General features: G+C 49.1%; 1 protein-coding gene across 6 annotated transcripts in view; it reads left to right on the forward strand.

Moving 5' to 3' along the window:
- ntng1a (netrin g1a) overlaps positions 1-14,042 on the forward strand; it is a 105,563-nt gene that overhangs the window by 3,324 nt on the left and 88,197 nt on the right. For all 6 annotated transcript variants that reach the window (XM_076013733.1, XM_076013737.1, XM_076013734.1 and 3 more), the window contains exon 2: positions 7,120-7,741. In XM_076013733.1, the coding sequence (XP_075869848.1) occupies positions 7,493-7,741 (249 nt within the window). In that variant the 5' untranslated portion in view covers positions 7,120-7,492. The remainder of the gene's footprint in view (positions 1-7,119; positions 7,742-14,042) is intronic.

Consider the following 14,042-nt stretch of genomic DNA (forward strand, 5'->3'; position numbering starts at 1 on the left):
TGCTCACTTCAGCGTTTCGCCACTCGGTTTCTCCTTCTTCTTCTCCTTTTTTGTTTTAACCCACTAATTTGCAGCATCCTGAGGCGATGCCCGTGTTTTGTTTGCTCGTTTTTGGTTTTGTTTTTTTTCTTCATATTTACTCCTCCCTCCTCCTCTTCCTCTCCCTCTCCCTCCTGGATGAGTAAAAGGCTCCCGCCGCCGCCGCTCGGCGAGCCACCTGGCCGTTGCACGCGTGGACATTTTGAGTGTGCAGTCATGTCGCACGTGGTTGCAGAATAGTGCGCGGGGGAAGGTGGGGGGGGTTGCTTTTAGGGGGGGGGGGGGGAAGAAAAGAAGAAGAATCTTCAATAATGCATCAGGCGTGGCGGAGCCGGGGGTCTGACTGACTGACTCACTGTTGGCCGCCGGACTCGGCCGGGCGGGGTCACTGATCCGGTTGGAGGAGTGGGAGGGCGGCGGGCGGGCGGGCGGGTGGGTGGAGGGGGTGGGGCCGAGTCTTCCTGGCTTCGGCCAGCCACCATGTGTGGCTTTTCTTTGGATTTACAGACAAAACCACACAGCATCCCGTCTTTATTTTCTATCATTTTCTATCCTGCTCGCGAGGGTGAAACGGGGACTTGGCTGAACCTCCGACTTGAGCCTCACCTGGCCTCGTGGCAGCGGGTCGGGCCTCCTCGGCCTTCGTCATGAAGAGATCACGAGGCCGCCGATTGAAGCGCGGCCGCGTTTTACATTTTAAGAAGCGGTGAGGGGCGAGGAGGGCGAATAGCGCAGCGCTTAAGTGGACGACGGGGTCGGCTCGGCGCACAGCCCCAGGGAGGAAGCGACGCAGCCGTCGCCCGGCTGCTCCACTGTACTGGGGGGGGTGGGGGTGGGGGCAGGGAGGGGAAGCTCCACTCTCCTCCTGTTTATTCATGAGGACAAGGACTATTGGCAGGTTGTTAACAGGCAAGATTAGGATTCTGGAAAAGGCAGGCAGAGATAGCACGCGGGAGGCTTTTATTTCCCCCCCACTCTCTCTCTCTCTCCCCCTGAAGCCAGTCCAGCTTCTATCTTTATCCATCTTTCATCTGTTTTTGACTGGCCGCCCTGCCCTCCCGTCTCTCCCCCTCCCCGCGTCTCTAAGTTAGCGAGGCGACGGTGGGGGAATATATAACAGGTGGAGTCGGAACGAGACGGCAGGTTGGCGGAAACGGGAGGGGGAGAGGAGGGGGTGTCTCTAATTTAACCTTGAAAGGGAATAAAACGCGTGAAATTAAAAGTGAAAAGAGGGGGGAATAGCTTTGGCGTTAACTTTGCAATTATTCCACCTCACCCTGGGCTCGGAACCTAACCAGACCTTTTTCCTTTGTTTTTTTCTTTTTTTAACGTGGCGACATTTTCCTTTTAAATTTTTAGACAGGCAGGCAAGCACATGAGAAATGCCCTCTTTAGGCCACCGTAGGGGGTTTGCTGAAGATGATTGAACGTGGTTTTGGGGGCGACAAAAGTGCTGAAGCCACAAGAATTCGACGGTCCCCCCCCAAAAAAAATATATATATATATAAAAAAAGATCAATATGGGCGGAATCTAAAAGTGTGATGGAGTGAGACGGATGAAGGGAATCATAAAGTTCAGGGGGCTCTTCTCATTGTGGAGTTAATTACCAGCCCAGGGATGAGAGGTTCACGCGCAGATCGGAAGCCGCTTCGTCTGCGACTTCTTTTTTCATCCGTTTCACGCGACGCCATCAATGATTTAAGCAACTTCTTCTACTTACACTGAGCAAAGAAGAAGAAAGGGGGTGGGGGGGGGGGGGAGCGGCTTATTTAAGTGTAATCTTCCCCCGGTGGCTGGAGGAACACTCAGTGATGCTCCAGCGGCCCCGGGGACGTAATAGGAGCGGACGCGGCGGCTGGCGGCTGCCTCACCCCCCCCTCCCTATCGCCCCCACCCCCCAACCTCCCCAAGGGAGCGGAGGCGAGTGGTCGGGTACATGGGTGGCTGTTTGGGTGGGTGTGATGAACTCAGCAGTCCCCCCACCCCTGCTGCCAGGATCGACCGGGGCCCTCGTGAAACATTCATGCGTTTGAATGTAGAATGGAGCTCGCCAGTTTTGCAGCAGCGCCGGCTCGGCTGCTTGTTACCTTCAGTCGAGTCCCCTGTCGCTTCGGGCGAAGAAAAGAAAAAAAAAAAAAGACGAAGGGAAAAAAGTGCACACCTCACCAACAGCCCCCAGTAATCATGTTTGACCCGCTTTTCCCAGAATTCATTTGGTTTGTTTTATAGGGATTTTGCCCAGGTGGGAAAAACAAGTTTCCATATTTTTGCTACTTTATTTTTTGACATTTTTTTTATTTCTCTATGTTTTAAATTGTAATGGTCAAATAGCGACATAGGGAATGCATTTAAACAAACAGACAGACAAACAACCATTTGTGTATAAGTGATAAATAACAAACTGTAAAAAGTATTCGTACAACCAAAAAAAAAACTTTTTTACCCCCCCCCCTCTTGGTTTCCACCTTGTATGTCATTGATAAATAATGAAACAGGAAACATAATATATACATTTATATGTTGGCGTTACATTTTTTTTTTTTTAACACAAATTCATTTGAAAAATTGAAATCTAAAACTTCAACAAATTAGTGCTCCTTCAGCTGTCAGCTTCGCGTTGGGGGGGGCGGGGGAGAGAGAGAGACGACTAAATCGACTTTGCAAACTTTGCCGGGAAACTGTGCGCCTTTTTGCGCCTCGAACCGACATCACAGGCGCTTATTTGCACTAAAAACAGCGCGCAGTCATCAAAGGAATAGTTCTCCCCTCGCCGACCCCCTGCCGTTACTGTAAGCGCCGGCGGCCCCGCAGCCTGCCGCACCATAAATAGGTAAATATCCTCCTCCTCCTCACCCTCTCACCGTCCCTCAGACCTTGATCGATGGTTCAAGGAAATCGGCAGGCGCTAAAATAAACCCCCCTTTCTTTTTCCCTTTTTCTCCTCCTCCTCCTCCTCCTCCTCCTCCTCCTTTCTCGCTTAAAATGCACGTGCGCACTTCTCCCATCTGCTCCCCCTCTACCTGTCGCTCACCTCGTCTCCTCAGGGGCCGAGGCAGCCAGGGAGTAATGAGAGAGAGAGAGAGAGTGTGTGTGTAGGTGTGGTGGTGGTGGTGGTGGTGGGTGGGCGGGGGGGCGGTCGGCCGTGTCCAGGACGGCGGAGCGATAATGACCCCCCGCTTTTTTTTTTTTTTTTTTGTGATCTCCGCAGCTTGTTATCGTCGGAGCATCGCCGCCGCTTGTTGTCTCATTACCCACGACTTGATCCTCTCTTTATCCAGAGGTTGCACGCTGGGCGCGAGCACACACACACACACACACACACACACACAGTCAGACAAGACACACACGCACTCGCACTGCCGCCACCGCCGCCGCCGTCTCTTCAGTCTCCCCCTTAACACGCTAATATTATGTCTTCTAATGAGAACAGGGCGCTGCACTGCCGCCAGTTCCTACGGATAATTACCCGCTTCCTCACCTATGGTGACCCCCCCCCCCCCACACACACACACACACACACACACGCACGCAACCCCTCCACCACTTTGACATTGCAGCATTATACATTCCAGGTGTTTCATTTCTCTCTCCCCTTGACCTGCCGCTCCCCCCTCCTTTCCACCACCTGTGACTCACCGTGATAACCCCCCCCCACCCCACCCCCGCCTCCCAAAGTCCTTCGTACTATTTCCACGTGTTGCTTCTTTTCCTTTCGAAAAAAAGACATGAGAGCGACCGGAGTCGCGCTGAAAAACCGATTTCGCTTCTCTCAACCTTGCTCGCGGATTCCGTTGATTTCTGTCGGCGGCGCGGAGGATCTTCATTTCGCGCCGCCTTGAGGGCAACCCAAGGTTTTTCTGTTTTTCATCTTCAACTCGCGTCCGGCGCGCGGAAAATATATTTTTTTTCATCTCGCAACGTCACAGTTATCCCGCATGCATTACCTCCTTGTTTACTTCGCGCGCTGCTCCCTCCCCCGCCCCTTTTTTTTTTTTTTGGTAATGGGCCAAAGCCTCTGACCTTGCTGTCCTCTCAAGGTCGAACATCCCGCCCCAATGTTCAGATCTTTGCTTTTCAGCCCTGACTCCAGCGGATTAGGCCTTGCGTAATAAATTATATAAAAACTGGGGACAGAGAAAAAAAAAAAAGCATCTTTTGCCCGGTGTTTACAGCCTGCTGAAAAATGATGCTTTTGTGCGACACTTTCGGTTTGCGATGACACTGATTGTGAAGTGAATTTTACATCATACATAACCACCATTCACTCTTAATTGGGCTAGGAACCATATATTGTGATTCCCATAGATGTATATAGTCTCAGTTACATTCTAAAAAAAAAAAAGATTTCCAACAGGCTTTTCTTGCTGCTGGTTCCAAGAGGAGTGTTTAGCGGCTCTCTTTCTGACTGGCTGGTTTTACACTCTTCTATGCTTGTGATATTTTATAACGACTCTCTTACCATTTTTAACACTGGAAAAAAAAAAAAAAATCCGTGTGACCTTTTTGACTCAGATTTAGCCTCAAACTGAAACACTTTTAAAAGTCACCAGAGAAAGAAAGTAGAGAGTCTTTCAGCCTCAGTGGGCTTGTAATGTTTCATGCAAATCCAGACCTTCTTCCTTCTGAGTGGTGTGAAAACTTTACAAAAAAAAGAAATTACCACTGTTTTTAAGGTCCCTTCACATACTCTCGAAATGACCCTCGGATGACCCTCGGATCCCCCTTGCAGTCGCTGTTTGAAAGGCGGGAAACCTTCACGGGCTTCCCATCCTCGTTCCTCGGCCCGGCAAGGGAGCCGGTTGCAAGAGGACCTTTTTTCGTTCATTTTTTGACAAAATAAAATCAGGGCTGCGAAAAATGACTGCCTGGTTGTGCCTCATCGTTGCGTGACGATGCACAATAACAAAGCTGGCAGATTGGTAACGCATTCCATTAGTGGAACAACTCTGACGAGGGAAACCGTGGCTATTTATAGGCCAAAACGGTTGGCAGATATAAATGGGTGCCGTTTGGCTTGGAGCGTAAATCAGTACGTGTGATATAGTGCGATGCCTCCCGCCACGGAGAGCTAAAGCGCATCACGGAGGGGAACTTGAAAGCGACACCAACAGGATATTTACGTTGATGTGTTGGCTGCTTTAAAAAAAAAAAAAAAAAAAAAAAAAACATCCAGACCTCAAAGTGGGACTATATTAAGCCCCGGTGACTACTTTGTCTTGTTTACGTGAAATCCTTTTGTTGCTTTGCTCACTTGTTCGCCGTAGTGAGAATTTCAATTAAGCCTGCAATTACGCCGAGTCTTGTCATAGCCCCTTTAAATAACATCTTAGGAAGCTTGTCAGAGAGGGGAGCGGCGGGAGGGTTGGGGGGGGTGCACAGTCAAATGTAATTACAAGTGACTTCTGCACGCAGTGGAGAAGAATTACAAGGATTTAAACTTTAATGCGCGTCTAGGAAACGGGCTTCACACGCGGTGCAGTTTGGGGAATAGCAACAAAACGGCGCTGGCTCTTCAATCGTGGCGCGATCTTCAATAGAATCGCTTCCATCCGACTTCGGCACAAAGTTCGATTCATACTATTTTTTTTCACCGTAGATGCGTTATTTCGAGGTGTCATTTCACCAAAAATAGTACCAGTAGTGTTTTGGTTACGTACAGTTTTTTTTTCTATGAGCAACCAGATACAACTGAGTCCTGGGTAAATTATGATAACCAGACCAATGATGTAGACGCTCGTCCAGCGGTGCAATGTTTGGATGTTACCATGTAACCATGTGATGTTGCTCGCTTGTAAAACATTTAAAGAAAATGCATGAAAACATTAGCACCAGTTATATTATCACAGTTCTGATGAGTAAAACCTGCATGTTAAACTGACAACTGCACAACATTCCTTCCAAACACTTTGCCGGGTTCCTGCAAATGATTTCGCAACAGGTGAGGGGGGGGGGGAATAGGCGTCGGGGCGAGACCACCGCCGGTTTCAACCCTGCCGAGTTAAATTGCCGGTTTTTGGCTCTCGCTGTGAAAGGAGCCGCGTCCTATTCATTCCGAAGGGCCCGGCCGTGTCATATTCTGCGCCCTGACTGACAGCGAACACCGCGGCGGCCTCCTCGGTCTCGTAGAAATGTGTGTTTCGCCCGCGACGTGGCGCCCTCCGCTGTCGAATCCCGTTCCTTTTTCAGTGTCTTAATGTATGTATGTATTTAAAGGTCCAGTGTGTAAAATCTAGGCCGCTGTCAGACGGGCATCCTTAAAAAATGGTGGCGTAAGATGGCAGATGACCGGGAGTTAGAACCTTATTGCTCTATGTATATTCTTATCTATATGTGAGAACCACTCTAAGGGTAGGAAAACCAAATGGCTTTTATCGTACTGCGAGTAAAGGCTTTCCTTAATGTATTCATGGACAGTATTTATTTTTTTGTCCGTTTGTTAGCTTGTTTGCGCTGTTTGTACTTTGTTTTGTTGTGTATTATTCCATTATTGTTGCTGATTCTCGTTGTTCCACCATGTTAGTCTTATTTGTCATCTGTAACTTTCTTTTTGTGTGTGTGTGTGTGTGTGTGTGTGTGTGTGTGTGTGTGTGTGTGGGTGTGTGTTTTGAGACCATGTTTTTGGTGGTTTCACACTTTAAGTAAAGATGAATTGAATTGAATTGAATTATTTAAGCTTTAACCAACATAGAAATCGTCCCTGGACATTTTAATGTATGTAATATATGTTCCTGCCTTGATGATTGGCCTCAATTTTGTTCTTGGTGGAAACAAAGACACTCAAAGTAGATATTTAATGTGACGCCAACCCTGATCCTAGTAGACAGCAGGAACAAGTTGATAGAGGTTTATTACCAATATTAGCATTGGTGAAGATTTGTTGCCCTTTGATTCATAGGAATGGTGACATTCCGACTTGATAAATACAAAAAAAAAACTCCATTAACAATGAGAATAATACAAACGGCCATTGTATCGCCACCTCCATGTGAGTCACGATCTCACCCTGTGGCCACCCCAAGGAAAAATATCCCACTTGCATTCTCAAGCAGCCCTTCCTCTCGTTTCTCGTTGCCTTGCAGTGCCCCCCCCCGCCCCCATCGCCACGCAGGACCCAGGACCATGACTGACAGCCGGGCGGGCTGAGGAGAACCTGCCACTCATCTGCCTATCCGCGTGTCAGAGGGCTACTACCTGCTCGCCTCCCCTCCTCCTCCTCCTCCTCCTCCCTCCCCGAGACCTCTCCTCGTTACCTTCTGGATGGACTGCTAGCGGCGGCCCCCCCACCCCCTTGCAAACAAGAAGTCTGAGGGAAAAGCAGCAGAACCCCAATCCGACTCAACCCCCCAAACGCCCCCCTCAGAAGGGGCTCTGGCATGCCTCCTCACTCCAGCTGAGCGAGCCGGAACAAGCGGGACCCCAACGAGCCGAGCCGAGCCGAGCCGAGCCGCAACCATGCGTTTCCCCGCGGCGCTGACCCTGCAGGTGCTCTGGACCGCCGTGTGCCAGGCGGCCATGCAGCACTACCCGGCGGCGTGGGGCCACTACGACGTGTGCAAGTCCCAGATTTACTCGGACGAGGGCCTGAGCTGGGACTACATGGCCTGCCAGCCCGAGGCGGCGGACATGACCCAGTACCTGAAGGTCACCCTGGACCCCCCCAACATCACGTGCGGCGACCCCCCGGAGACCTACTGTGCCCTGGTGAGTACAAGCGAACGAACGTCTGGTTTATCAGGCATCTTCTCGCTGTCAAAAAAACCCAAACAAAAAGCCTCGGTGACCTAGAAAACGTCTGAGGCTGAAGACATAAGAGGTTTTGCGGCCGCCGAAATCTCGCTTTCACAGTCGGGGTTATAAAAGTGCTGCGTGGGGCGACTTTTATCAATGGGTGCCGAGTCGCATGAAAATGCAACGCGTCCGCTGCGACTCCCAGAGCGAGGCTGCTCTCCGGCGCGGCTATTCTTCCTTCCTTCCTGTCTGTCTTGTCTGTCTGTCTGTCTCTTTGGCATTACCGACTCCGAGCGGCGTCCGATGAGCGAGTGGGTGATTCCTGTACGATGCGACGAAGCAAAAAACGGATTGTGGCGGCGCTCAAGTGTAAAGCTATTTGCGGCGGCGCACGTCTTTCATGCATTTATTTATTTTGTTTTGCCGCTCTGGCAAATAATGCGGGGAGGCCGTCGAGTTCCAAAAATAGAGTCAAACCCGCCTGACGTGAATCTGCTCTTTTTCTCGTTTCCGATTCTGACGATTGCGCCCTGTCTCTGTCTTCCTTTACCCTCGATACGGATTCCTAACTTCACATTCGTGGATGGCTGGTTCCCCGCTCTGCCAGGTTCATTCAAGCGATGCTCAGGGCTCCAAAGTTTTGAACTTTGCTCCGAGTGGAGTTTTCTTGGGGAGGTTTTTGGGGGGTGAGGTGTGCTACCAAGAGGTTTGAAGATAATGCGTATCAAATCCAAAATAGCAGCAGGTAAAAGCGGGCAAATACGCCGCTCGCACTCTTGACACCTCCAACCGGCGCTTTAATAAGCAGCTATTGCCAACTTGAGAGCCTCGAGACGATACTGAAAGTTTCCAAACTAAACCCCACTGATCTCAGAGATTCGACCAAGTTCCGGCTTTTTCTCCCTTTTTCCTTGTGAACTGAGAGAAATTCTTTGGCCTCGCGAGCTCGTGAGTAGTTGAGTCGCCACTGGCGGGAAGCAATCTCCAGTTCAGCCTTGACGACGCGCTAGCGCTCCTCTTGCACTTTGAGGTATTGGCAGGAAAAGTGGAGGAATCTTTTTCGTGCTGCACACCTGGTGCTTTGGTGGAGCCAAAAGGTGGCTGTTCAGTCCGGTCGAGTGAGTCAGCGCAACAACATGACTTCCAAGGCAACTTGAAAAGCGATACATGGCGAGGTTAAAAGGCGCTAGCGTTCAAACGGCGCGACCAAAGGAAGGCGGCGTTGGCTTGATTAGCTTACCCTTTGAAGCCCACGCGGCGGCTGTTGACTCCGCTAATTGCATCGCAATCACCGAAAATCACGGAATCCTGGCGGTAGCAGGAAAAAAATTAAATGACGTCGCCATATTAGGTCAAGTATTTAATTAGCAGCCCGCCTCGCTCCTTATTCCAGGTCCCGCTCACTTTGAAACTCGCAGCTGGTCGCCTCGGATTAGCGCTAAATGATGAATCCATTTCCGGGCCCCCAGCGCGTCGCCAAGTCATCAAAGATTCCCTCAGAACAAATGCGCTCCTCGACTCCTTCAAGAGCCCTTTTGATAAACAGCGAGATGTTCCAGGAAAAGTAGTAAGTCGAAAAGGAGTGGGGGGGGGGGGTAAAAATAGACAGCGTGCCGTCAGCGCAGAGTCAGCTTAGAGGAGAAGCAGAGGAACAGAGAGAGATTAACAAAATACAGATGACAGAGAATGATCAAGGAAGGGGGGGAGGCGGGCGGGCGGCGGGGAGACAGACTCGGAGGACTATGTGCAAAGCATACCGAGTCTGAGGAGCTAATATCTGCCGCGTGGGGTGAGATGGAGGCCCTGAAATGTGAATAATTCAACATGTTTTGTAGCTAATGTGTTTTATTCATAGGACACATTATTCAGGCCGACGTCTCTCAGGCACTTTTCGGGGAAAAAAAAAAAAAAAAAAAAAACCCCGCTGACTCCCGTGATTGGCCAAGGTTGGCTGAAGGCAAAGGGGAGTTTTGGTGGGGCGAGGTGGTCGGGGAGATATCCAGGACGGTGATTGTCACAACGGGGTCACCCGGTGATTTCCCTGCGGACGTGACCCCCGTGACCTCCCATTGATCCGTGTCCCGACCCCGGAGCGTGTCTCGGATCTGATTGGCGGCGGCCGAGGAAACCGACTCGATGGTTGGCATTCGGGATGCACCACTTCTTTTACACGAGGAGAGCAAGAGTACGATACTGAGTACTTAATTACACACTTTTTTTGGTTTTTCCATAGATGTTCTGTTCTTTGTACAACATTCCTCACGATGTTTTCCGAGAATGCAAAATAATTAATTCATGATTAATTCATTAGTCGTTAGTTGATTGACCTTTTCAATCGATTAACAATTAATTGATTAAAGGCGATTTTTACAGAGAACCTAAATTTCACAATGAAAACCGTGCAAGGAACACCTTATATAACCCTTAAATAATGTTGATTTTCACATTGGAGAACAGTAAAAAGACCCTAAACATTTATCCTCTGACTTTGAGTTGACTTCTAATCGGTCACATTTCAACTGAAAAAAAAAAAGAAAAAAAAAAGTTGTTTAAAAGTAAGTCGTTGTAGGTATATTATGACCATCACAGTATCTGCAGGTGAATTGCTCTTTCCTGCCACTACACTGTTATGATATCAACTACAATACCCATGTCAAAAAATGTTCAATCAATTGCGACAAATTGAATTTCATCGATTAAATTCTTAATCAACAATTAATCGATCATCGATTAATTGTTGACATCCTTAATCCCTAGTTGTCATCATTGCCACTCTTTCATGCAGCGCCGCAATTAAACAGGCAGTGGTCAGCGCCCCCCTTCCCCACCCCCCCAACTCCTCCCTGACTGTCCCCGTCGCTGCTCGGCAAGTTAGCCGTAGCGGCGATGAAATACGACCCCCCCGCTGCTCGTCGCGCAATCCGATTCACCGCAAATCGCTCGCTGTTTACCCCCGCAGTTGCCCCGTGATTCACGATCACAACAGCCATCATCGATATTTCCAGCTAGCCCGGCTGCCAGTGCCCTTCCATCCCTCTCCATCCCTCCCTCCCTCCCTCCCTCCCCCGTAACGTCCGCAGTGGTTTGTATTGCTATTCTGATCATTGCAGATTCACGGCAATTATCATTAGGCCGCTTTATCAGAGAGTTTCATCTCCTCTGGTAATTGATTTTGCCCTCGCAGGGCCGGGCGCGTATTAAAGCCTTGTCTCGGCTTTCTGAGTGCTGAAGGTAACGGACACCGGGGGGCGAGGGAGGAGAGACGGAAGGAGTCGGATGCAGCGGCGGCTCCAGGGGCAGAGTGCTCGCCAGCGCGGTTATCTCAGGTTGCGGCCTGTGGCCCCATCCCCACCCCGCCCCTCCCCGCCCCACCCCATCCCACACACACACACACACCCATGTGCAATACAGACAACCCTTATCCTCGTTCTTCTCGAGCATTTTATTATTCCCCCGGCTGGGTGATGGTCCTGATGCTGGCAATGAGATAGCGCTCACCGAAGTCATTTCGCGAGACCCGGTGAAACCCACTGCTGTTACTGAGGCCTTTATGATGCGCGTGAATTATTTACGCCTCAGTCTTTGTTTCCAAGCTTATTTGTTTAGTTATTCAGTCAACGTTACGTGGTGATGTAGTCAAGACCACCTTGACACGGGCCAAGGCTGAAGAAAGTGTGAGATTCCAACACAGCGTCGCCATTTGCATGAATTGTGAGAACAAAAGACGGGAAAGGAAGGTTGAGTCGTAACAACTCCACTCCACCAGGACCGGCTCGCCTGCTTTTTGAGATCCGGGCTTGACGGCCGTGTCCGAGACCCCTGAGTGTCAAGGCCGAGCCTTGGTGAGACCGACCTAGAGAACTGCGGCGTTCATTTTATGTTGCGAGAAGCCAACTTATTTCTTCTGGGGCGAGTTTGTCCTGTCTTGTTTGACAAGGGACACAAACACCGCTAATGCAACAAAAGCGACGACGTCCAAAACCCTCAGCTCGGCATTCCAGATACTGACTTACTGAATGCTACTCTGTAGCGTCCTGATCGTAAATACCATGAATTTCTCATGCTAGCAACGCTTGCGTGACTCTTGGTCGATCACTTCAAATGTCGCGTCCTTTCAACCCCTTAAACAAGACAATGAGACTCCTCATGACTCCTCAAATTCTGGACAGAGGCTGGTAGACCAGCTGGCCCTCACTGAATAATAATGAATACACGATTTTCCGAAGGAACTTGCGTGACATGTTCGCCGACTAACACTCGGGCTATTGTTAGCTGCCACCATATTAAGCTTCTACCCCCCTCCCCCCAGACTCTATGCTGAGCGAGTGTGGCAAGTTCTCGTAATATGTAAATGAAGTTGCGGTTCTTACAAGAATCAACATGACCGCGCTCCTGGCTAGAAAGCTACAGTGGATATTTGAGCTAAAAAAATAATAAAATATTGCCGTTGCCATTTAGAGTCAAGGCGCACTGCCGGGCACATGCTTAGCACATCTTGGAAGTTGTGGTTTATCTACTGCTGTTTTTATATTTTGAGCACTTAGCCGCAGTTTGGCGGATTAGCAAACGTAGTTGCAAATGGGTGAAATTTTAATGTTTGCGGTAAAGAAAATAAACTGAATCAAATGGTTAGCATGCTTGGAAAACGGCTACGTCGGACACATTGGAACGAGTGCTGTTGAACGCTCGGCACACCTCAAGGTAATCTTTGCCGGCATTTCAAGGTAGGTTTCAGTGAAAAGTACTCAGCCCATCAGTGGGCGGCACTCGTGTCGCTGAGTTTATCGCAACCCTGTCGTGCCGGCGTGAGCTCGCACGCGTCAGCTCCACTCGGCTGCGCGCCGCGTTAACTGTAGGAGAAGGCCCCTTTCAAAGCGTGTCTCCATAATTCATACTGTATTTAGAGGGGGGAAAAAAGTGTGTGTTTGTGCGTGTTCGTTTGGATGTCGTCGCGCATTCCCCCCCGCAGCACACGCGTCCCTTTGTGCCATCAGTTTGCAGCCCGGCACAGCGGCTGATGAACGCCGGAACCTGAGTCGCGGCGGACGGGTGCATTTCACAGCCAATTACGTCTCGGCGAGGGGGAGGGGGTTAACGCAGGGGCTTTATTTAAAAAGGCGGCGTCTGCACGTGGCTTTTGTGCTAGCGACGAGCAAAGTTTAAATCTGAAAGGAAGGAAGGAAGAAGGAGGCTCTGATCAAGCACTTGGCGTTGATGTTTTTCCATTCAGGCAGAGGTGGCTAAAGTATTCACATTCTGTACTTTGGTAAAAGTAAGGATACTTGGGTCAGAAAATACTCTGGTGAACGTAAAAGTACTGATTGAACCCCTTTACTCAAGTAAAAGTAAGAAAGTACAGGTTGTGACATGTACTTAAGTAAAGTATTTGTTTTTACTAGTGGTGTAAAGATGAACAGATTTGAATCGGTTATCGGTTTGTGACGTATGAGATCCGAGTGCATCGGTTGATGGAGCCCTGGATCGGTCAAGATCGGTAAAGTAAAAATAAGCACTTGGGGTTAAATTGTCCATTTGTATTGAATCGCACTGAACCGATCGGATCTAATCATACCAAATGATTAACTATTTTTTATGAATCATCCCTGAATCGGATCGTAGCTTGTGAATCGAGATTTGAATTGGATCGTTTTGCGAGTGAAAGATTCACACCCCTAGTTTTTACATTTGTTGATAATATTGAAAAAATGAAAAAACTTTGCTACTCTCAATACTTCTGTTGTTTTTTCCCCGCTTATGATCAGTGAGCCATTATTGGATGTTCGTACTTTCAGTAACAATAACAATGTTACTTTCTACATTTTTATTTTTCTGTGTACTGATATATGATCCACTTTTAGATTAAACCACACAATGGCATCTTTTCCACACATAAGTAACTAGCATGTATTTCCAATGTAAGAAGTGGATCGTACAGATATTTGTGTACAAATGTAGGTGGTAAAAGTGAGAAAAAAAAATTGTCGGAAAAAGAAATACTTAGTAAAGTAAAGTAAAGACACCTGAAAACATCTACTTATCTACTCGGTTACCTCCCACCTCTGCATTCAGACGAGTGCAACCGTAACTGCCCAATACTTACAATGCTAGAATTAGCGTCCGGCGCTCAAGCAGAATAACGTTTTTCGTGACGTTTCCTCGTCGAGCAAAATAAATGCCGCTCAGGTTGGTGGACGGGACGAGCGCGGCGAGGCGAGTATCGCCGACAGACACATCAAAGCTGAACTGACAACTGTTTTCATCCGGCGCCGTCCCT

This window comes from Nelusetta ayraudi, unplaced genomic scaffold (assembly GCF_046127955.1).
Source record: "Nelusetta ayraudi isolate G7.1 ecotype Tasmania unplaced genomic scaffold, CSIRO-AGI_Nayr_v1 ptg000155l, whole genome shotgun sequence".
Taxonomy (NCBI): Eukaryota; Metazoa; Chordata; class Actinopteri; order Tetraodontiformes; family Monacanthidae; genus Nelusetta; species Nelusetta ayraudi.